Raw genomic sequence first — 24,402 nt, forward strand, 5'->3', positions numbered from 1 at the left:
TTAATACCAACATTAATTTTTTTTTTTTTAATCATACAAAAAGCACAGACTAAGCTTTCAAAACATCTAGTGAACACAATTACTAAAGGAACTCTACAAGTTTACACGATTTGCCAATTCTTCCCTCCCTTAACAAAACTCAGTGAGAACAAACAGGCAATGCATCAATCTGCCTTTCCTATCCTTAAATCAACTGAATCAAAATCCTAATCCGAAAATGGTAAATAAACTAGCTTTGCCCTTGGAGAAGCTCGGGGGAAACAAATCAATTCCATGAGGAAATCCCTTTCTCCCTTGATACCAATGGTTTTGTACAGTTCAATGCACATCCTTAGCAAAGATGGAGAGTAAGAAAGCAATAGCTTCACAAAAAGTAGTTCACTCTCTGAACCGTCACAACAATCAATGGTCACAAGCTTGAGCTTGTTGAGTGGTTGCTCCAAGCGGTCTGGTGCGTCCAGATATTTCAAAACTGCACCATCATCATCACCGGTATTCTGCCCGACCTAACGGTATAAAGAAAATACAAGTCACTTTAGCTTTCTCAAGTTTACAAATATGAAGAGCAAAAATGAACCACCAAATATATTTAAGATAATTTCTTACGCAAATGTGAAGATCACTCAAGTTGGGGATACTCTTAATTAAGTGTAGAACATAAGATGTCTGATCCAATTTGCCAAAGTCTACAACGAGGGATAGATACCGCAGGCAGTTGAGCATTAAAGGAAGACCATTCGGAACTACACCCTTACTCAAACGCTTTGGAGGAGAAAGAGTAATTAGAATCACAATATACAATACATTAAAGAGATATTCAAGTGAAATAAGCAGTCAATTTCTTACCTCGACGAAAAATGAACTCAAATGGAGTACATCAAGTGCAGGCAAGCTAATAAGAAGCTTCTCTACTATTGAACTTTCATCATGACTTGAATTATAAACCTCTTTGTCAAATGTGAGTTCTAAACAACTCAAATTCTTGCAATTCATAAAGCAATTTAGCACGAGATAGTAGTAGGGACAGTCACGAAGACGCAAGTACTCCAACCCTGGTGAAACAATGTTTAGGTATTGCATACCAGCACAATTGCTCAAGATCAATTTGGCCAGAAGTGGGGTCTTGATAACACAGTACTCTGATGTCGGCACAAAGGTTAGTGATTCCAAACTAAGGAATACAACATTCTGAAAGCCAAGGAAACAAGTGGATGGTTTGAAGACACAGTTGGAGAGTTGCAGATATGTTAGCGAAGGACAATTAAATATAACAAGGAGGCAGTTTATATTTAGTATCATTAATATTTGAAATACTAATGCGTAGCTCCTTGACACCATTTCTAGTGACATAAAGCAGCCAAGTATCAATAGATGTAAATGAAGTCAAATGTGCTCCTCTAACATGAAGAACAACCATGACCATGTCTCCCATATGCTGTAGCAGAATCTTATCTACTACTTCTCTGAAACTGGATTCAGACTTTCCTATTAACTCATGGCAAAACTGGTAGCCCAGCACCAAACTCGGAAGCATGGTAAAAATGTATCTCCAGCTTTTGGACAAAACACAAGTTCTTGCTGCATCTTGAACTGGCAAGTGCACAAGGATACTGTTGATCACATTTCTTGGTAGATCACTGATTCTATCTTCTCTATCCTCTTCAACAGCAGCTTTAGCTGTTTTCATATCTGTTAGAAAGACTTTGGATATTGAGGATTAAAGCGCCCTCGATCGAGATTTAAATTTTTTGAATAATACTAATTATGCTTAAAATTTATAGTCCAGAAAGAGGCAAAAAAAAATAAGGGAAAGAAAAACTTGCATACCTTGAGTCATGCTGATATTTTTGTTATGGATATCTTTTTCTACCTCACTTGCAATGTGTGGAATTTGAGCAAAGAGGCATCTTGAGCTGCCAGTGCAAGAAGAAGTTGGGGTTGAGTGCGGGCAGGAAATTACTCCTTAACAACAAGTTTAAGGTATAACAGTAACTAACTTCTTCTTTTTTTGAGAAACAATGATCACTAAGGCAAGAATCTATGGTCATGCATCCAGCTTCAAACAACGTTATAACCTCCCCCCTCCCCCCCACCAAAAAAAAAAAAAAGAACAACATACCCAGTGTAATCCCCAAGTGGGGTCTGGGGAGGATAGAGTGTACGCAGACCTTACCCCTACCTCCCAAGGTAGGGAGGCCCGAGGCTGTTTCCGGAAGACTCTCGGCTCAAGAGAAAGCATGTCAAAAAAGTTAGACAAGGATTGAAGAGAGTAAGAAAGCCATGGCACAACATAGTATAGATAAGCACTATAAAGAAAAGTGACAGTAAATGCAGCAAACTAGTACGATAATCGAAGTACAAGAGCTAGCAGATAGTAACAGGAAATCGAAGGACAAGAAACCACAAAGGTAATACTACGCCTACTAGTATGGACAGACATGAGACACGCTCTACTACCTACTAACCTTCTACCCTAATTCGCATCCTCCACAACCTCCTATCTAAGGTCATGTCCTCAGTAAGCTGTAACTGCGTCATGTCTTGCCTGATCACTTCTCCCCAATACTTCTTCAGACTACCTCTACCTCTCCTGAAACCGTCCATGGCCAACCTCTCACACCTCCGCACGGGGGCCTCCCGTGCATCTCTGTACATGCCCGAACCACCTCAGTCTCGCTTCCCGCATCTTGTCCTCCATCGAGGCTACTCCCACCTTACCCCGGATAACTTCATTTCTAATCCTATCCTTCCTAGTATGCCCACACATCCATCTCAACATCCTCATTTCCGCCACCTTCATCTTCTGGACGTGAGATTTCTTGACTGGCCAACACTCCACCCCATACAACAAAGTAGGTCTAACAACCGCTCTGTAAAACTTGCCTTTAAGCTTTGGTGACACCTTCTTATCACACAAAACTCCGAAGGCGAGCCTCCATTTCATCCAATCAAAAAAAAAAAAAAAAGTAACGGCCCAAAAAGGACCACTCCCCCAAGTCCTCACCTACTTTTTCGTTATTGATACAAAGATTGTTGTTTGCTATCAAAAATGTACCAAACCAATATGTACAGTCGCTAATCTAACAATAAAATGGGTTGTGAAAACCTAAACATTTCAATCCTCAAATCCACCTGAAGGCTAAAATCACGTATTAAATTCTTCCCGGCACATAGGCAGAACTCTGCTAGAACGAGCTTCAATATCACTATCACCAGACCAGAAACTAAAGTAGGATGTCAGATATCTTCTATTCTACCCGGACGTTATATAATTGCTAACCTAGAAACCAGGTCCAAACAGGGAAACAAATTTAGTACTGAACCGAATACCGACAAGCTTCATAACAAACACAAAAATTGATTTCTAGACCTCAATTTACCAAAATAGAGAATCTTAACACAAAAAGAAAAAATCTTACATAAAACAGAAGCACTAGTTATGTCCAAAACAAGCTAACTTAAGATATCAAAAGGGGAATGAGAAGGGCGAAAGGAAGGAGAGTATAGAGTATGACTGGTCCAAAACGAATGGGCATAGGTTTGGCAGAAGGAACAGAAATACCGCAAAGACATAGCCAAAAAAAAAAGGCAAAAATATTAACTAACTTTAGAATTGATGTCAGCCGATAAAATTGAGACTAGCTATGAAAGACAACAAGAAAAGAATAGATGAATAGTGACAAATGTGAACTTAATTTTGATGATCAAAAGAAAAACGTTGCAAATCTTCACACGTTCGTGACAGTGAGAAAACTTAGCTACATTCATAGAATTATGTTTGTCGAAGTAAAGAATATTAAGTTAATAAAACCTGCAGTTGAGACAGTAATCCCAGTAGATGTTTGAAAGTACTTGGAAGTGGCAAAAGTAGTACAGGCAACCAAGCCATTCAATGTTACAATAAGGAGCGGGAGACAAAAACGTCAAACAAGTGAAGTGCTCACATTGTTTTGAAACATAATAACATAGGAGATATTCCAACTAATGAGTCCTGGATGAAATCTGCCTAAGCCTTGGTGAACAGAGTTACCCGGTACCTATAGCTGGTGGGAAGCTACAGGTATCTAGTGCAACTTGCCGAGGTATACGCAAGTTGGCCCGGACACCGCTATTATCAAAAAACAAATATATTGGAAAAAGTGATGGACCATAAACTTCACTCAGTTAACAACAGTACAGAGGGTGTGTTTGGTATGGAGGAAACTGTTAGTTTTCCAATTTTCCCATGTTTCATTGGTTAAAATGTTTTGGAAAACATTTTCTATAGGAAAACAAGTTACTTAAAATTGAGGAAAATGACTTATCTAATGGATGTAAGGCAAACAAATTTCATAAGTGACATTGTAACTTGATTGTCTCCTACCCACAGTAGCGTACGCAGGAATTTTTATAAGCAGTGTCGACATTTAAAAAGAAACAAGTGAATAATTGATATAACAAAGTTATGTTAATAAAAATACTATATTGAAGATTAGAGAACGGTTTATTTTTCAACGCCAAGGTTTAGCTTTAAACGTTAATATTGTGTCCAGCTCCTCGTTGGACTTGTAATTTAATTACTACAATTTTACCTAATGGTTTGTTTCCTAACTTGACAAGGAATTGGAATTTCGAAACTCGTTAGCAACATTAACTTTTTTAGTGCCCTTACGAAGGGGGCATAAAAAGGGAAGGCGCAAGTGCGCTTGCTGATGCTCGAACTCGGGACATCTGCTGCTATAGCAAGGCGCCAAAACAGCGAGCCAACGAAGCTCATCTGATTAAGTGATGTCATTTACATTATTTGTCTAGTCATGAAAGCAGACAAATTCAGGGAACCAAAAATCACAGAAGACAAATAGGAGTACCAAAAAAAGGTTAGAAATGATGAAAATGGACCTCATTAGAACAAAGTTTACACTTACAGCTACTAGTATTGTTGTTCAGAGAAGAGCAAGATATAGGGCAACCGGAAATGTGATACACGGCCGAAACCCTCGTAGGGAAAGAAGGATTTGCTGAGTGAAGAGGGGTTTTGAGTACGGGTCTAAAAATGGATCCTAAAAATATCGTTGAAAAGTTACATTTTTCATTAGTTTTACCTTTTTATTCAAAAAACATTTAAAAGTTACTACTACTTTAGCGGATTATTTGTACTATTAGGCCCCGTTTAGACATGATTTGAAATCATGTTTGGACATATAATTTGGATATTTTAAGTTATACTTTTTCTTATATACATAAAAATTTCACAAATTGTAAAAACTATCAAAACATTCTCAATTCTTATATAATCTTACCAAATGAGCAAATCATAGTTTATAACAAAATTAGTACACTACTAGAAGGCTTTTCTAAAAAATGCAACATCAATTAATCAAACTTTACTTCAATAAAAACGAAAATTTAACATAAATAGTAATGTAACTACTCTTTAATATAATCTTCCAACATAAATTAAAGGTTGGTAGACATAAATAAAGGTTGGTGGAAGTTAATGAGATTGGTAAATGATTGATGGGGATTAATTGTTCAAAATATTTATCAACTTATGGGTCTTTTTTATAAAATATAAACTTATGGGTTAAATTTTGTATTTAAAAAAGTTGAAACTATGGTTTCAAACCATGACTGAAAACACACATCCAAACGTTGGTTTGATGGTTTCAAACCATGATTTGAAAATTGATGGTCAAACGCCTACTTAGAATGACCATTTGAGAAATTGACTCAAATGTTTCAAAATTCCTTCGGCAACATTGTCCTAGTAGAATCGATCTACTGGTTTTTTTTTTTTTTTTTTAACGATCCAAAAATGAACCATCATGAACTTAAAATATCTTACCAAATATAAAGTTTGCTCAAATTGAAGGAACTCTTAATGAACTCGAGAGTATAAGGAGTGGGACCCAATTTGTCAAAGTCATCTTATGCACTAATGTTGCATGAATATTTCTCTCGGACGTGTGCTTACCTCAACCCGCTATCTCTCACCAATTTTTGCCTTGAATATATACAAATACTTTTAAAACACGATTATATTTTTCAACTTACATATCAAACACAATTTCTTATATAATCAAACACACACACACACACACACATACAAAAAAATACTTATTTTTCAGGAAATATTTTTTTTGAAAAACATTTTTTGTCATACCAAACACACCCAAAAACAACACTTAATTTACATCAGAAGGAGAAAGTTATTGTATAGTTTCTCCCTTATTTTATTTCAGAATTGTATAGTTTCTTTTCTTTTATTTTGTTGCGGAAAGGACTCGCACGTGTTTATATTTGAAAAATTTGCAATTTCAATATTCCTCATTTAGTTATTAAATTGTTGTCAATACATACGTGCTAATATTGACACAAAAATAGAAACATGTGTCTGCTCACAAGAAACTTTAAATTGTGTCTCACACAATTCACACTAACTATGTGATGGTTCTTTTTATCTCACAAACCGTGAATCTCAAAACTTTACGTTTTTTGGTCCACAAATTTTAGTTGTCCACTGTTTGTGAGATAAATGATAGCCCTCGTACAATTAGTGTAAGTTGTGTGAGATACAAAACTCCTCTTTTTGCAGTCATGCATTTTAATTTTCGAGGTGAATTCATGATTTTAGTTTGGTATTCATATCGCTTGCATTCTAGGTATCGTAACAAATTGTGTAGATGTTATATTATCCAAATATTTTAGTAAATACCCTGCTTAATGATTATCCAAGTTAACCTGACCGTCTTGGTTCTCCAACAAATTTAATGACGTAAATTGATGATGATTATGAATAATAATGAGAAACGTATTGATTGTGATGATAGCCATTTTATAGCATATCATTGCATTGGGACAATAATGGAACATTGGGCAGTTGGATTACAATTCATTACATTATCAATTTGTTTCTCTGAATTAGACCCTTTGGATATCTTCAACAAAAATAAAATAAAGACTAAAGAGATTTTGAATATATGGTGGGACAAGCAGAATGGATATTATGAAGGGTGTAGCCCTGTGCAATGTGAAGCGATCCCCTTATCCTTTTTCCATTGGGTAGTGGACTAGTGGTCCACCTGCTGTGCTTACACCACACTCCTTATCCTCTCTCAACTTCTCAAAATTCATTTTCCTAATGTAACAACACGACTATGCACTATTCATTTGGTTGGGATCGAGGTATAGTTATTGCTATTATTGTCAGTGGCGGATTCAGAATTTTCACTTATAAAAATAATGTTGTACCTTGGAATCGAACCCTAGATGCTAGAGAGAATTTTGAACACCCTAAACCGCTTGAACTAACCTTTTGCATTTGTTTAGGATATTCAAAAAATATATATCTACATAAATACAAAATATCTAAGCTATATAGACCGCATAATTTTTGCCAAGGGTGTTCGGGCGAACACCGTGGCACCCTCTAAATCCGCCCCTGATTGTTGTAATCATACACTATCAACATATATTCACGCAACGGAGCATCCCATCCTTGAAAGCAAGGCCCAAAAAACGTCAAGAAAATCCAGCATGAGACAGAGTAAATAAAAGATCGCAAGCAAGCCAAAAAGGATCAGGAACGAAAAGAAAAAAAGTCTCGCACGAGTATTTCACAAGTTAAGGGTCGAAAACTACTTAATAGGAAGCGTTAGACTTAGGTGCCGTTTGGCCATAAAAATTATTCACTTTTTTCTGATTTTTTTTTTCACTTTTTTCCGGAATCAGCGTTTGGCCATGAAAATTCCGAATACAACTTGAAGTTGTATTCCGGAATACCAAAAACTCAAAAAACTTGTTTTTCAAAAAAACTTCACTTTTTTACAACTACATTTCACCAAAAATTACAATTTCAAAAACTATGGCCAAACACAACTCTAAGTCTAACTCCAACTCCAAAATTCCAAAAAAAAGTGAATTTTTTTTGGTATTTATGGCCAAACGGCCCCTTAGTTTAGTTGGTAGATCCAACGCGAATGGAAATTAGTCAAATCCAATACCAAAGTTCGGCTACCACTCAACCATTGAACTTCTATCCCCGCCCCTCCTTTAAACTCCTCCTCCGGGTAACAAAAGACCCCAAAAAGAAATTAGTGCTTCATCCATTTCATTTTACTTGTCATGTTTAATTTTTTTGAGCACCTCTTAAGAAAAAACTAATATTAATAAAGGATATTTGACTAAATTATCCTTGCTTACTTTTTTTTTTTTTTTTTTAATCTCATTTGATTGTTGTTTCTTGCTACACAATATCTCAATATTTATTAGAAAATCACACCAAGAATGCTTAAAATCTACTGCTTATTGAAGGCCAAGGAGAATGATGATAGTTAAGTAGACTTTAAAAGTTTTCAACTTTTCCTCTTTACAGCATGGCTTCCACAAAGTAGGAGAAGAGGAGTACTTTTTTAGCTCAGTAAGTTCCATCAAATCTGCATTTTAACTTCCCATTTCAGTGATTTCAGTGACGTCAAATAGCTGAAAACTCAAATTTTTGGGCAGTGATAAGCCTTAACTGAAACTGAGTGATAAATGGCTCTTCCCACTTTGGAGAAATATTCATTCAAAGATGACGTACAGATAGTAGCATTTTACAATGTTAGAGCAGTAATGAAACTATATTTTCCAGATTATGCAGGTTTCAGCACGCATTTTGCTGTGACAGTAAAAAAGTGCGGGGTTAAACCAACTGGTTGTCTTATCTCTCATTCTGCACAGTATTAAAAACTTGACTCTTCTGTTGTAGGTCTCCTCAAGTAATAGCGCAGGCTGTTTGCAAGAACCTGAAATGTTAAAGATTGAAGTTTGTGAATGATTTATTGGTAAATATGACAATTGAAATTGCTTGCACACAACAACATTGCGTACCTGTTGAAGGGGCTTGATGAGGGCTTTGTTCTTGTAGCTTACGTGAAATTTTGCCTTAGCTAGCAATCCCTGTAACAAAATCAATGTATTAATCTACGCTGTCACTGCTAATTCATAATCACCACTAGGAGTAATTTTTAAAGCGTGAATGATTAAACAACTCTGTAAAAGTCTGACCTCAGTGTCAAATTCTCCTGATATAACATCAATGTTTATTTCAGTGATGATCTTGACGAGATCAACTATCAGTCCAGGTCGATCCGCTGCCTCTACACACAGTAAGCTGCAAAACAGCAATGTTTTACTACCGCCTTTTCAAGTCATGCACATGATAGCATCTTATGACGAAGCTGCTAGTTTATTAACATTAGTGTGAAAGATACAAATATCACAATAATATAACCGGACCTTTGTTCAGGACCATCGTCATAGACATGGATATGGGTTGCTATGTCCACATCAATCTGAAAATTGGCACAATAAACAACAAAACGTAAATGGTTAACATTAGACTAAAAAAGTTAAACTACTGTTTATGCATCAATCATCTGCATTAGGGAGAGGTATTGCTGCCAATTATTAACAAGCACTATGCAAGAAGTTCCAAGGCACATGCAAAATTATGTAATACAATAACAAAGATTTGCAACCTTATGATCTGGTTGAAAAGCACCAAAGGCTTCACCCATAGCTAACTGGGAGCTAGATTCCTGCACCAGAAATTATGCAGTAAGAAGAAGCAGCCATAAAAGACACCACAGAGGTACTCTTAACAAGCATCCAGTGTGTGCAGGACGGCTGAAATTGCAGTGCTACCGGATGAAACTCCATCATATTGTTGATAATTGTCAATCGAATTGCTTCTAGTATCTCTGGATCCTCGACCTTTCTACCTGTAGAACTGGAGAAAACCCCAATAACAGAACAATCAGAATGTCCAGATTCAGGCGTAGACAAAGTTAAAAACAAAACTAGAATACTAGGTCAAGAAATGACACAAAACTATAAAAGCATAAGGGAATCTAAAATGACTTACGCATGTGTGATGCATAACTTATTGTGCTTCCCTGATTGATCTAGATAGACATTAGCCTTGACAACATTCAGTCCAAGATTTTTGAGTGCACTCATCTGTAAACACATTCAGTTAGAGTTAGGCGAGTACTAGAGAAAGATATGCTACCAAATGACGAGAATTTCCAGCAATAATATTGAGTACTTAAATCAAGAAGCAAATAAATCATACCGTGTCAATAAGAGCCCCAAGGCGATCACCAAAAGTAACCTCAACTACAGTTGCCTCCGGGTCGGAATCCAAATCTATGATGACCTTGGGGGTTGGCACAGCGGTATCTTGGGAACTTCCATCCTGATTCCCAGTCACATGAATCAAAACCAAATGTCTCAATTTTCGGAAAACAAAACAAGGGCAAAAAGTTACTTCAATGAGTCATTGGTATATAGTTAGATACCTCAACAGTTGCAGCTGAGGATGCTTTTGGAATAATTGTATTCTCAGAAAAAGCTAATCTGAAAGAGCACAACGTGTAGATTAATATTAGTACTTAAATTCCAGGATAAGGTAATTTATGAACTTTTAGGAAGTGATGATGCTCCAGTCATAATCATTTTGCAAATATTCCACAGCTAAAATTCATCCTGTATTCTAGTCCATGAGTATAAACTCATCACAGAAACTTCATTATGATTAGCGATTGGTTCGTGATTAATCCCATTGCATCTCGATTTTAATCACCAGTACTTTATTAGATTTAGAATTTTACTTCACTGCCTGTTTTCAGAGATCAGCTACAAGAACCGAGACAATAAAACTTCAATACTGCTTGAAAAAGAAAACAAGATTCTAAATTTAAGATTGAAATCAGCTAATTCCAAACAACAGAATTACGAAAGATAACTAAAGCAATCAGCTAACAAGAAACCAAGATTTTTAGTTTATGGGTTCTAAGCCAAAGTTACTAGATTTTGTCGAACCGTAATTATCACTCAACCAGTATGAGGAATGTATCCAGAAAACTCAACTAAATCAATTTCCTTGTGGAAGATGGATAATTAAAGTGTTGGGTATGCAACTAATTAACCAAATTCCATATAGAAACAAAAACAAGTAAAATCTGCTAAGGCAATAACTTACCTCTTGGAAACAACGGATATTCTCTGTACAGGGTCCAAACCAAAAGAACCTCTGAAGAGACATGGACTTGAAATGGGTAGTTTCTCAATTGCATTTAAATTAGTGTAAATACCAGAAATGCTTCCACAATAAGCCATAGTCATTTTAGTTCAAGAATATACTAAGAAAATGGAAAAGCTTTGAAGAAAAACTATATAAAAACTAGTAGTTGTAAAAAATTGTCTTTTTCACTAATTTGTTTCTTCGTGAAATAGTATACTACTAGAGGAAGAAATTAAAAAGAATCACGGAAATGTGAATAGAAGAAAACAAGCTGGTTTTAAGAGAAGAAGAAGCAATAATATTGCTTGTTTCTAGTATTATCCGCCATTTTAATGCAAGGTTTTTTTTTTTTATATAGTATTTTATATATTACGTGAAAGGTACAAATTTATGGGCCTTGTTTGTCTTTCTTGATGAAAGCTGAGCCTTAGAAATTTACTTCAATTTTATCTCACCTTTTTGCAGTGTGAAGCTGTGATTGTATTGAGAAAGACAAGGCAAATAACATATGAGCAAGATATGAATGATCCTCAAAGCTACCTCGTTATCTTTATTTAATTTTCTTTTAAAAATATTTTTAAAATTACCTCCTCATCTTTTATATATATATATATATATATATATATATATATATATATATATATATATATATATATATATATATATATATATCTTTAAATTACCTCATCTTTTTCAAAATTTCTTTCAAACAAATTTAAAAGGAATAACTAGCATTTTCCCTTCCTTAGTTATAGGTAAATTCTGAATTTGGTCTTTGTGATGTATGATTAAGTATAGCATCCAATTAATTTTAATGTGCACTTTTAATCCTTATTCAGTTATGCTTACGAATTTCAAAAAACATAATGAATTATGAACTGTTAAATTATTTAATTATTTATGTGGCATGCTAAATTTATATTATTAATCCATTTTTAATGATAATTAGTTTTAAATTAGTCTAAATGTAAGATATTTACTGTATATAGGAACCAAAATCACACATTTAAATTAATTAAATATTAAATATGCTGAATTAAATATTATAAGGACTAAAACCAAAATAAATCAATAAAAGTGATATTATCCCAATTTAAAATTACCTCCTCATCTTTTACTTACCCACTAAAAGAGTCTAGTAATAGTGACACTATTGGCTACCATTCATGGGCCCTTCATTATCTTCTCCCATGACGTGTCCCATTTTGATCTCTCTCTTTTCTTTGGGTGCTTCCTTCTCTCACCTGTAATTGGATGTTGAAAGAGCACGTGGTAAAATATGATACCGATATCTGCTCTTAGCTGGAAATTATGATTTGGAGAGTGGAAATTATGGTTTTGGAAATTATGGTTTTCGGAAGAAAATAAGGATAAGAAGACCATTTGTGACTAAAAATTGTTTATGTTTTCAATTGTTCAACCTGGCTGAACTTTAAAATATTAAATAGCGGATCAAAAAGTGGCCAAACCGCCGAATTATCTCATCAGAAACCTATTGAAGCCCAAATACGACCCCGGTATCAATCCTTCAAATGGTCTGGTCTTTAATTTTGGTCTTCAAATGGGTTAGTTATTTTTATTTTTGTCCTTTAAAATCAAACTTATGCCTAATTGAGCATATGTTCTCTAATAGTACGGGCATAACTTATGGATATTATAATACGTAATTTGTTCCTCTCTTAACATAAGTTCGATTTGGAAGGTCAAAAATTAAAGACCAGCCAATTTGAAGGCCAAAAAGTTAAAGACCAACCTATTTGAAGGCCAAAAAGTTAAAGACCAGCACAAAATAAGGCAAATGACCCTTGGTTCAACAGCCCAATAAGAAATTTCAGAGTCTGGCGGCCTGGTCCCTTTATTGACTGGAAACATCCAAAAGAAGGGAGCCGGGGGTTTTATTTTAGAAGAAGAAGAAATGGCGAAGTCCTGTAAGGGCCTTGCTATGGAATTGGTCAAATGCCTCAGTGAATCCGATTGCGTTAAGGTATCCCTTTTTAATTAGTAAAATTCTTTGTTAATTTATGTAGTTCCTGAAACTTCATGTGGTTTGATGATGTTTTAGGTTGAGAAGAAGAGTTTCAGGGAATGTGCTAAAGAAAAGAGTCCATGTATTCCTAGTGAATGTGTTGGACTCAGGGAAACTTACTTCAATTGCAAGAGAGGACAGGTATACTTCCTATTTATTTTCCCTAAAAAAACAGTCTTCAACTTAGAAGTTGGCATGTGTTATCGATGAACTTGTCTTGTATAGCTTGCCTTGCTTCTGTAACCTCCCAGACACCCACCAGTATAGGTATTGGGTAACTCTGACAACCAAGCTTAGGCAAATGGAAAGAAACCACCTAATGCTTTTGCCTCCGTTGAGATTTGAATCTGAGACCTCATAGTTATCCTCCCTCTTCATTGACCACTAGGTTACTCTCATACTTCCTTTTTCTGTTAATGAAAGTAACATTTCGCCAATTAGTAAAATACTAAATTAAATATGGATACTCAATTTCATATGGCGAGAGTATTTATGCATTTCTTTTGCATCTTTGCAACATTTCAAGCTCGGAGTCTTGTTCTCCAAATTAGAGCTGAATATTTATTATGTCTTAGAGCTTGATTCAAACTGATTCCAAGAGCCTACCTAAATTCAAGATCAAGAAATTCAACTAGTGCCCAATTTGTTGGATTATTGCTGGAGTATTTCGGATTAGATTCTTGTTTAACTTTTGGTGCCTTTTGAAGGTGCTTTAAATTGTATGATTGATTGAGTTGGAGATTAGAGTGAGCATCAATTTAGAGAAGTGCTGGACAGTTTTAAAATAAGGTTGACTATAATATTTTAGGCCGTCTCATTTGACGCAGTGCTATTATTGAGCTAAGAACTGAAGCTTTATTCTATTATGGTGAACTGCTTCAAAACTTGAGCATTTAATATATTTGTATCATAACTTTGAACTTTGGTGGTGTCGAAGTAGGTTAAACATATTTTTGCAAATAGTATATAGAGAAGTATTGTGAAGTGTAGGGAGAGCCTCTTTTCTTTTGGCAAAATTGGACACAATTTTGGAATGAACCAAGAAGGGAAGTAGGACATGTAAATAGGAACAAAAAATGATGTGAAACATTCCATTTCAAGAAAGTGGACGCCATTGTTGTGCAGCACAAAGTAAAAGCCATGAGGTTCAATTTGAAAAGGAAGGAATATTTGTTATGTTTGATTCAGATTTTGACAAGGCATTCTTTGTGGTAGACAGGAGCGCACGACTTTGTTATGATTGATAGCAATAGCTACGTGTTAGTTTGTTGATTTCCCCCCAAACGAAATGCATTCTTTGTGGTAGACAGGAGCGCACGACTTTGTTATGATAGGAATAGCTACGTGTTAGTTTGTTGATTTCTCCCCAAAAAAATTTGCTTCTGAAAGTTCCATGATTGGAGAAATCCAAGAATTAATTTAAGCACCTTGTGGTACTATCATGGAAAGTGCGTCCAAGTGGCACCTTGATGGTATTCCTCCGTTCCAGTGCGTTGGTCGAAACTACTTTGACATTGCCCTCCTGCGTGATAATTTTTTTTTCTCTGATCAAGTAGTAAGATTTTATTTTCACATTTCTTTTCAATAGCTTGATAATTTCAAAACTGAATATAGGAATTTGTTCTCTAAATTTAATTTTGTTGGGGAGATGAAAACGGTTGGAGCTTGTACGGACGAATTGAATCTTTCAGGCACATTGCTTTCAGCATGTGCAAGTAGGTTCCAATTTCATGACCATACGTCTCAATGTGATTTTGTGGTTCTTTCCAGTGATTCTTTTAAGTCCATGGCTTCTAAGAGCTCCAGAGCTGTCAAACTCTTAATACAGGAGCCACTAGAAATGTCTATGGCTCCCAATTGAATTAGAAGAATAATCTGAGATAAGATGCTTAATTAAAGTAGAACTTGTTTAGTCCAGAATGTGTCTGGCTCTGATTATTGAATAATCAGTTTTGTGTTGGTTACTTTTATTGGAGAATTATGTATGAATTAGGTATATATCTGATTTTTGCGTGTAATAACCAAACATTGATTATGATAAATGAAACTGATTTGATAGGGAAAATTATTAACCAGGTAAAAAGATACAAATCATGGTCCTTGAACACATTTATTTAGGAAATAGGGAACAAGTCCGTAGCCTTCCAGATCCTTGATGTAAAATTTTAAGACGTAAAAATTTTAAGATGAAGAGATTAGCATCGTGTAAATTTCGGCCTATTGCGGCTAGATTTAATCTGAACTGGAATTCTGAAAATGATTTCATATTTGGAAATCTTTTTGAACTGAATCTCCCTTATTTCAGTTCTCTCTTCAAACTAATTCGGTCAAATACAGGATGTCAATGTTGTTTACAACTTTACATCAATCTCAAAAGCTTTATTCAGGGTGTAGGTAGAGAGTCTGTGTCTTTAAGCATTTGAACTGTATACAAGGTCTTCTGCTATCCTTGCCCTTCTCTCCTGACCTTTCGGTGATAATCGCTTCTAAAGTAATGCCTACAATTACCCCTACATTTTTATGCACAACTAAGTGATTAGGTATTGGACGACCAACATACTGGATGAAAATAAATCATATATGTTCTTATCAAATGAATAAATAAATCACTTATGCCAATTTTCAGTTCTGACTGCAGATATGCTGATGTTTGTTATGCTAGCAATTATTACTTCATCCTTGCCGTTAGAAGTGTACTGATTTGCGCTGTTTGCAAGAGAAAGAGATCATTGTGGATTAATTTATGACTTATGATATGTTACCATTATCACAAAAAAGTTATGACTTCTGATTTTGGTATTACGTTGTGGATGTGAATGCTATAATGGTTTTTCTTGGCCTTTGGTATCTTATGGATTTGTTTACGTGTCCTAACTGAGGCATGTGTCACTGTTGAGGAAGGTGCTCAAGTACTTCAGTCTTCAGATAGTGACGAATTCTAGATTCTTCTTATGAGTTAAATACTGAAGGCTGATGCCTTTTTGCTCTGTGATATTGACATGCATCTTCATGTTATCAACAGACTGTCTGACCAACAATCCTCTCTTTCAGGTGGACATGAGAGCTCGAATACGCGGAAATAAGGGCTATTAATTGGTAGTGCTGGTGCAAATTCCTCAAATAGGAAGCATGACATTTTTCCTGACTGGGACGCATGTGTTGTACATGCAGTGTCTTTGTACAAATTGCGATCTACATTTTTCTCAGCGATAGCACATATTACAAGCTTCTTGGATACACAATTACTTGACAGATTTGTACTTGGTGCTTCGAACCCTTCTTAATTTTGAATAGTGTTGATATTGGTTTTGAAGTTGTGGAAAAAGGTTTAGTTCTCACTTCTCATCCTGAATGACTAATTTGTTTTTCTTTCACTGATGTGCCACGGAGAGATGATTTGCTTATCTATTTCTTAGCACAAGTTCTTGGTGGGGTTATTGGTCCACAATTGAATAAAATGAATCTTTTTGAATTTTCCCTTTTCTTTTTCAAGTCTTTGCCTGCTCTTGGGATTACACTGAATATGTTGTTGTTGCCCGCTTGTATATGAGCAAGTTAGAAAGAAAACAAGTCAAGTTTGGCGGGGATTTGCATGATTTGTTTGAAAGTGAACCTTGTTTCGAAGGTCAGATCAGGTTGGCTGGTAAAGCTTGTGTCCTTGGTGAATAAAGACTACAAACTAGTACTGCTAACAAGAAGCTAACAAAGCGAGGCTGCTAAAGAAGAGCTTGTTCCGGTTCCGGATACGAGAATAAGAAGAACGGAAGTACAAGAGGACAAGAAGGAGAGGAGGCGAGTAAAGTTTCACTTCAGTTTCAAAAGACCTAAACTATAATTTTGGAAGGAAAAAAAAAAAAAAAAAGACAACAGAATAAAGGAAGAGGCATTTAATAGGTACATCTAAAGTCTAAACCAAATAAGAGATATAGTACACAAAAAGTGAAACCATCCAATCTTGACAACTTTAAAATCTAAAAGTAAATTACGAGCCTGGATGGGCTTATTTTAAGGAGCTTATAAGCTAAAAAAAAAAAATAAGTTGGGGTAGTTCAATTTATTTTTTTTGGTTTATAAGCTGTTTTAGATAAGCTAAGTCAAACGGGTTCAATTATTTTTTTGAGCTTATTTTAAGACAAAATAACTTTTTGGTCAACCCAAACACTCAAAAAAAAAAGTTTAAAACAAAAATTTTAGGCAACTTATAAGCCAATCCAAATGGGCTCTATATTGTGAATGTTTTAAATGATATCTTTTTCTCAATAAGTATTTACGCAGTATTTAAGATGAGAAGAACATAGATACTCTATCCGTACATTATTACATTTCATTCAAATAGGCCCATGCACTCCAGTAAAGGAAATGATCTCTTATGACCACTTACAAAGTGATTAAATTTGATATATATACTTCTAAATTTGATATATTTACTTTTAATTAAACATGCAATATAAATACATATAAATTTTAGCATTTAATCATAATTAATTAATTTATATTTTGCTTCACCAAATCATTTAATTATAATAAATTAAATTACTTTCATGTATATATTTCATGTAGATAAAGTATTACCTTCCAATCCCAAATAGCAGTGTCCATTAAGCGAACAGAAGTTTATTGGGCCAGTTTGGGGTTCATTACGAATTTTCATTTGCGATTGGGAAAAAAACAAAAGAAACAATGAGGAAAGCGAGGAGGAGTGAGGATTACAGGAAGAAGCGTCCGTCTATGAATTGTGCATCAACAATCTGATACTTGTTGAATTGTTATCGATATTGCCCCTTTCAACAGGACATAAAATTGGAAGGATACAAAGAAGAAAAAAAAAAGTTGTTGATATTTGTAAGTGTCTCGTGATGATTGCTAAATCAGCAGCCGCAACTGCCACACCTCAGTCACAGCAACAAGAAAATGTAAACCCCACACATCCCCATGACTATATTGCTTATCTTCGCAAACTATCCGACTGCCTCTCAGCATTCAAACACTGCTTCACTGAACTACACCAACACATTGATTCCTTTCGGTCCACAATTCACTCTATACTGCCCCCACATATAACAACTAATATCACTCTTTCCTCTTTTACCCCCTTCATCACTAGTCCCAGCCCCAGCCCCAGAACCAGAAACATCTTGGGAATCTGATCCCTCTGAAGAAGAAGAAGTGCAATCCCCTCACAATGAAGAAGTGCAATCCCCTCATCATGAAGAAGAAGTGCAATGGCTTCATCCTTCATCTCCTCTGGAAAGCCTCTGCAAAGCTTCCAACAGTCGTTTTCTTCGGAGGTGCATAGCAATGCAACTCTCAGATATGAATAGACTGCTTGAAAAACTCCCTAAGGCATTAAGACTTGCGCCCAATCCAGTAAGGCTCGTATTGGAATGTATAGGCAAGTTTTATTTCCAATGGAGCAGCTCTTATACTAAAGGCTCACACATTGCCAGGGCAAGGAAGGCTTCTATTTTAGTTTTAGAGTGTTTCTTAGTTTTAGAGTGTTTCTTATCGATGGGAATTGATTGTCACCAATGTTTTAAAAGGCGAGGGCGTAAGGCGGGGCGTTTTACGTCTGCCTCAGTGAGGCGTAAGCCCCGAGGCACGGGGCGTAAGCCCATGATTTTAATTTTTAGTATTTTATAAAATGATATAATTATAATAAATACTTTTAAATAGGTGAAATAACGTAAAAAATTGAAGAAAACTATAAATAAGTGATATATATATATATATAAAATAGATTGTTCTAATTAGTTTTTTTTTTGGGGTGGAGCATATATATATATATATATATATATATATGCTCCACCCTCACAAAAAAACTAATTAGAACAATCTATTATTCGCTACTTACAAGTACAAGTGACTGCTCATTACTTTTTTGAGATAGTAGAAGACAAGATAAATATTTGGAAAAGAATATATATTAGGCATTCTAGCAATAAAAAAAGGTCTTGACTTTTAAATTTAATGCTTCAGTTCCTTTTTAAAACATTTGAGTAATTACATGTTGACTTTTGAGAATTTGGGCATTATATTAAGGACTTATTTAACAAATTTCGTTTTAGTTTGAAGAAGTTTTCTGGGCTTACGCCCCAAACGCCCGGGCGTACGCCCCGAATTGCTGGGCGTACGCCTTTGGGGACTTTCGCCCCGACCCATCGCCCCGGGGCATTTTTGGTACGCCCCGCCCCAGGGCTCGCCCTGGGACTCGCCCCGAAAACGCCTTTTAAAACACTGATTGTCACGACCCAACCCAAGGGCCATGACGGGTACCTGGAGCTAGCCTACCGAGCACCACCTAACATGCTTCTTCCAATCTTATCTCGGTGGACCTCATATCTAACTCGCTATAATCATAATCTGTACAAATATGAATTCTCAAATAAAACTCATTTACACAATAATCATCAACTCCGCCCCATATATACATATATACAAGCCCACAAGGCTACAAAAATGATATACAAGATGTGCCTTTGGTGAGGTTATGAAACTCCTACTATCCATACATGACTACGAGCCTCTATATGGAGTACTGAAAATCATAAGGACGGGACAGGACCCTGCCATGCCCCAAATATATACACAAAAGAGAATACCAATAGACTGCGGTTCCGAAGTAAGTGGAGCGCTCCTGAATCTCCGCTGATGAAGCTCTTAGGGATCAGATCAGTCTCCCTGTCTACCTGCGGGCATGAACGCAGCGTCCACAAGAAAGGACGTCAGTACGAATAATGTACTGAGTATGTAAGGCATGAATAACAACATAATCAAGACATAAGGAAACATGAGATAAAGAGATAACCTGTATATCTGACTGCCTCTTAAGGCGGATACCATGCATGCTAACTTTTACTTTTAAAACAACATTATAAATATATATAAGCAAATTGCCCGATCGTATAGGTACAGTATTATCATCATTAGCCCTCGTCCGGGCGTCCCGCGTCCAGGGTAATCATCTCACGCCGCCCACTAGTGGTGCTGCCCGGCCATATAGGCACGGTAATATCATACATCATCATCCATAAGCCGCCCACCGTAGTGGTGCTGCCCGACCATACAGGCACGGTAATATTGTACATATATATAAAGCATGCATGAGAGCCCAATTAAAAGCTACAACTCTATCGGAGTGACATAAGGTCGGTAACCTCCGATGTGTAATTATGGAATCATCACCATCGCTATATCTCACCTTGAAGGAACAACTATCATGAGGTGAGATTAACAATAAAGTAATCATGTGATAATGAGAACATTAAGAACGTTAAACTTTGGCCTTTCTAGAATTGACATCATCATCATCATTCTATCTCATTTTAAAGAAACAATAGCATAAGATGAGGCCAATTGTAATGAATGAAATCAAGAATCATATGGTAGGCTCAATCATATCATGAGAACATCTAGAACTTTAAGCTTTGGTACCACTAAACATGGAGTCATCATAAGAGCCTTGAGAATTAAGGACCTCTAGCATTTCTAGGAGTAAGGGTAACATGGATAGCATATATGGGATCATAACATAGGAATCATGTCTTTTGAAAGAAAGGGTTGGCCTTATATACCTTCACGTCTTCTTAACTACTAACGTTTTTCTCCAAAGCCCGCAAAATCTACATTCAAGAGGATTCATAACAAGGTTAAGTCTTGAAAACATGCTTAAGTTCAAACTAGATAAAAGGCTAACGGAATTTGGGCAGCACTTCCCCTATTTTTTCGACTTCCACCATTTTGCAAAACAGCTCCCAAACAACAATAACAACATCCACAATATCACAATCAAGAAGTTATATTCAAATTAGTCTCAAGTTTAACCAAAATCCCCTTTTTGTGTTCACCTCATAGTCATCTTCTTCAACTTAGTACCTCATGACTTCTCTATCCCCATTATCTTGACTTTAAGACTTACTAAAACTCCAAATCAACTCAACATAAGCAATAAGATGACAAACATACCTTGTATTTGAAGAACTTCAACTCACACAACTTATTTCAAGGCCAAGTTCACCACAACTCCATGTAGAAACAAGAACAAGTACCTTTCTATAAACTAGTTGAGGATTTAGGAGTTTGATCCTTTCTTGATTTGATTTGGGGTGGTTATGGATGTTAGAGGGAGCTTAGAGAGGCATTAGGGATTTAATTTGGGTGAAAAAATGAAGCCTAGGTCGTGGAAATGGCTATTTAAAAGCTTAGGAAAAAATTCCACCGACTTCAAATTCTGGAAATTTCGGGCAAAGTACGGGTTACTGTTCATACCGTACTTCAAAGTACGTGCTACTGTTCATCCCGTACTTTGGGGTTAAAAATTTCAACTTTCTGGAAATTTTGGCAAAATACGCCCAAAATGTACGGGACGTACATTTTTGTACGGGGCGTACTTTCCTCCGTACTTCACAGAAATGCGATCTGTCAGTTGCATTGGAAAGAAGACTCGCTGAACTTCAATTTACATAGGTTATGGATTCCCTAACTCCTCATATTCTAGGAGATATGCCTCTTTGAAGTTGGACCAAAAATCCTGTCCAAAATTCTGCCAAGTTTTTCCAAATTTTCAACGAACCTAATTTCTTCACCTTTAAATACTTGTCTAATACTTATTAAAAGTCTTCCTTAACCTTATAGGGGTATCATAGCCTCTCGGAACTCACGTTAGTTTGCTTATGACGACGCGAAAATTCATGAGGTGTAACATTGATGGAGTTGAGATTGGAAAGAGGTGAAAGAAGAGGCTGAGAAAGCAGCTTTAGCATGGAGAAAGAGATTGATCGTTGAAGGAGGTGTACCAAAGGCTTATGAAATAGATGCATGGGGTTTGTTATTGCTTATTGGGTGTTACGGGATTCCAGGAGGATTTACAAATGAGGATATAGGGATTTGCTTCTGGCAAGTCACATCAAGAAGATATCTGATGCCCTCAGGAGATCAAATGTCCTCGCGCATAAGATTCCAGGTCCGCATTTCATATCGATATAATTTTTCAGTAAGCTACATTTGCTATTCGCTTTTATGAAATTTGGTGTCTTTAACTAGTCTGATTGAATCAAAATCACCTAGAAGTGAAAAATAAATACCTAATGTACGGTGGTAATGGAAATCTATGGGAAAACGGTGTACCTGTAGAAGTGGTTTGGTTTGGTTCGATTGCTGAGCATTATGCTAATTTCAATGAATTTGAAAGTATGTATTCAGTTTTTTCTGATCAAAACAAGAAAAAGAAGTTTGAATACAGTTTATGAATAACATTATTGGATAAGTTGTTTATTAGTGCTAATAAGTGTTTTTATGTGGAAATGACTGGTTAATAGGCCAAAGCATAATCTGGTAGTGATAATATCTAGCCCCGGTGGAGGATCATGCTAATGGTACTTGAGACTCAGTGACACAAATACAGAATGGAGGGATATTCAATGTCTGAATTTGAATGATGAAAATTTAAAGCATTTGGGGAACTCTCAGCATCATTATTGGAGAGAAAATGAACTAATCTTTTTGATTAATCAAAATAGAAAATGATACGGACAGGAACAAGCAGTCAAAGTTGGGGCAGAAGGATGTTTGCCTTTTCTTTCTTTCCTCATTCAATGGGGCAACATTTCAATTTAGGGAAACTCAAAGTTCAATTCAAGGACCCTTTTCAACCTTATATCTGCTTGGAAGTTACAATCTTGTTTTTAATTGTTTGTTTTCATTGTTCGTTGTTTCATAGATGAAGCCTTATTACGTGATTATATCTTAATATGATTCATTTTGCAGTTTTCCGTACCTTCGCTTTATCCCAAGTATTACATTTGACCTTGTCGTAGTTGCTAATTTATCTGCCTGGTTAACACTGGTTTGTGTTAATTTGTGACAGAAATAATTGCGGGGTTGGTGAAGCAAAATATGGAAGTTGACGCTGTTCATATTGCCTATACTTTTGGAATTGAGGACAGATTTAATCCTCGGAGACTTTTGACATCATTTTTACAAGACTCCAAAGAGTTATTGAAGGAACAACCACAAGGTTCACTTGCTGCTGTAGTAATTCTTCAATTTCATTCCAGCACTGATAGCCCTCTATCTCTGATTTCTCTCCCGGTCTCCTCAAGTTAAATGCATTTTTTATGTTGTACAGAATGAAGCAAAAACGAAGCATTTGCTTGCTCTGACATCTGTCATCAAATGTTTGAAACACCACGATATTGATGCTTCAAAACTTCTTCCTGGGCGGAAAATCGATAAGAAAATAATGAACTTGGAGAAAGAAATTGCTAGGTTCGATGAGCAGATAGGTAAAAGGATGGCACAAAAGAGAAAAATTGATGAAACTGAGTCGTCTAGAAGGCCGTCTAGAAGGTTCAGAAACAAAGAAGCAAAACACTCATGTATTCCGCCATGGCTACGACACCAAAGATTTGATGATCAGGTCGATATCAACAACACCTTGCTAGAAGGTCGAACTACTGGCCGTCTTACTGTGTCCTCATCAGTATTGCATGGACCTGCTGCAGGCTCAATACATGAAAATGTTGCTAGCTCACTTGCAGGAACTGTGAGAAGTGTGGCCATGGGTGGACCTGGGGCAGTTATATCAGCATGTGCAGATAGTATGCATGCAGGTATATCAGCAGGAACGGATGTTGTTCAGTAAGGAGGTTCATATACTGGAGGTCATGGAAGGACTCTAGTTGATAGTACACCGAGGCAACTAGGGAGTCATACTGGTCAGTTATATGGACGGCATGGGGATGCAGCCGTGTATGATAGACTGGCCTCCTGCAGCTATGCTTATAGGCCATCATCGTACTTGGAAGGCTCTACGGGGTTGCCAAACAGCCAACTCAGTGATGCTTATAGGCCGCCACCATACTTGGAAGCCTCTGTGGGGTTGTCAAACACCATACAGAGTGATGCTTATAGGCCACCACCATACTTGGAAGGTTCTACGGGGTTGCCAAACACCATACCCGAGTGATGCTGCTGGACGGAGCTCTACATCTGATATCTACCGGGTTGGTGATACTGTTACAGCAAGTGAATTGTACATGAGCAGTTGATACTGTTTCATCTGCTGCATCTGCTCATCCTTCATCCTACTTGTACTGGCTGAGATAGTCTTGCCTCGGGCAGTCATTACTTTCTATCTTAGTTTCCCTTTTTTAACTATAGCCAGCCTAGATGTGATTTCTCTATGGTCTCTTAAGACAGTTTCAGAAATATTTGTGTTCATTAGTTACTGAAAGGCTCTGGCCAATTTTGTAGGCTGCTTAGTGATGTCTAAACTTTACTTGGAAAAAAATCATTTGTCTGGAATATAAAACCTTACTTTTGTACTCCCTTC

The 24,402-nt window shown here is 36.3% G+C and overlaps 2 protein-coding genes and 2 pseudogenes across 2 annotated transcripts; 2 read left to right on the forward strand and 2 right to left on the reverse strand.

Moving 5' to 3' along the window:
* Positions 1-4,898, reverse strand: LOC132045142 (F-box/FBD/LRR-repeat protein At1g13570-like; annotated as a pseudogene).
* A 3,606-nt stretch (positions 4,899-8,504) lies between these two features.
* Positions 8,505-11,382, reverse strand: LOC132045106 (ACT domain-containing protein ACR11-like). The gene is made up of 10 exons (XM_059435636.1): positions 11,006-11,382; positions 10,323-10,380; positions 10,097-10,219; positions 9,887-9,981; positions 9,667-9,751; positions 9,501-9,560; positions 9,259-9,314; positions 9,028-9,133; positions 8,851-8,919; positions 8,505-8,765 (listed from the first exon to the last, which is right to left on the reverse strand). Exons 1-10 carry the CDS (start codon positions 11,146-11,148, stop codon positions 8,703-8,705), a joined length of 858 nt encoding a protein of 285 aa, XP_059291619.1. The 5' UTR covers positions 11,149-11,382; the 3' UTR covers positions 8,505-8,702.
* Positions 11,383-12,876: 1,494 nt separating this feature from the next.
* Positions 12,877-16,545, forward strand: LOC132045141 (mitochondrial protein pet191 homolog). The gene is made up of 3 exons (XM_059435681.1): positions 12,877-13,031; positions 13,110-13,214; positions 16,125-16,545. The coding sequence occupies exons 1-3, from the start codon at positions 12,963-12,965 to the stop codon at positions 16,164-16,166; spliced, it is 216 nt and encodes a 71-aa protein (XP_059291664.1). The 5' UTR covers positions 12,877-12,962; the 3' UTR covers positions 16,167-16,545.
* A 1,092-nt stretch (positions 16,546-17,637) lies between these two features.
* LOC132045143 (protein FRIGIDA-like) lies at positions 17,638-24,402 on the forward strand (annotated as a pseudogene).

This window comes from Lycium ferocissimum, unplaced genomic scaffold, assembly GCF_029784015.1.
Source record: "Lycium ferocissimum isolate CSIRO_LF1 unplaced genomic scaffold, AGI_CSIRO_Lferr_CH_V1 ctg60, whole genome shotgun sequence".
Lineage (NCBI taxonomy): Eukaryota > Viridiplantae > Streptophyta > Magnoliopsida > Solanales > Solanaceae > Lycium > Lycium ferocissimum.

Bases quoted from the DNA above. Each gene is read 5' to 3' on its own strand.
- LOC132045106 (XM_059435636.1), bottom strand. From the start codon at position 11,148: ATGACTATGGCTTATTGTGGAAGCATTTCTGGTATTTACACTAATTTA. The intron at 9,982-10,096 runs GTATGATTTATT...ATGTGTTTACAG, and splicing joins TTGGGGCTCTTATTGACACG to ATGAGTGCACTCAAAAATCT. The intron at 9,134-9,258 runs GTCCGGTTATAT...GCTGTTTTGCAG, and splicing joins GACGATGGTCCTGAACAAAG to CTTACTGTGTGTAGAGGCAG.
- LOC132045141 (XM_059435681.1), top strand. From the start codon at position 12,963: ATGGCGAAGTCCTGTAAGGGCCTTGCTATGGAATTGGTCAAATGCCTC. The intron at 13,032-13,109 runs GTATCCCTTTTT...ATGATGTTTTAG, and splicing joins GTGAATCCGATTGCGTTAAG to GTTGAGAAGAAGAGTTTCAG. The intron at 13,215-16,124 runs GTATACTTCCTA...CCTCTCTTTCAG, and splicing joins TCAATTGCAAGAGAGGACAG to GTGGACATGAGAGCTCGAAT.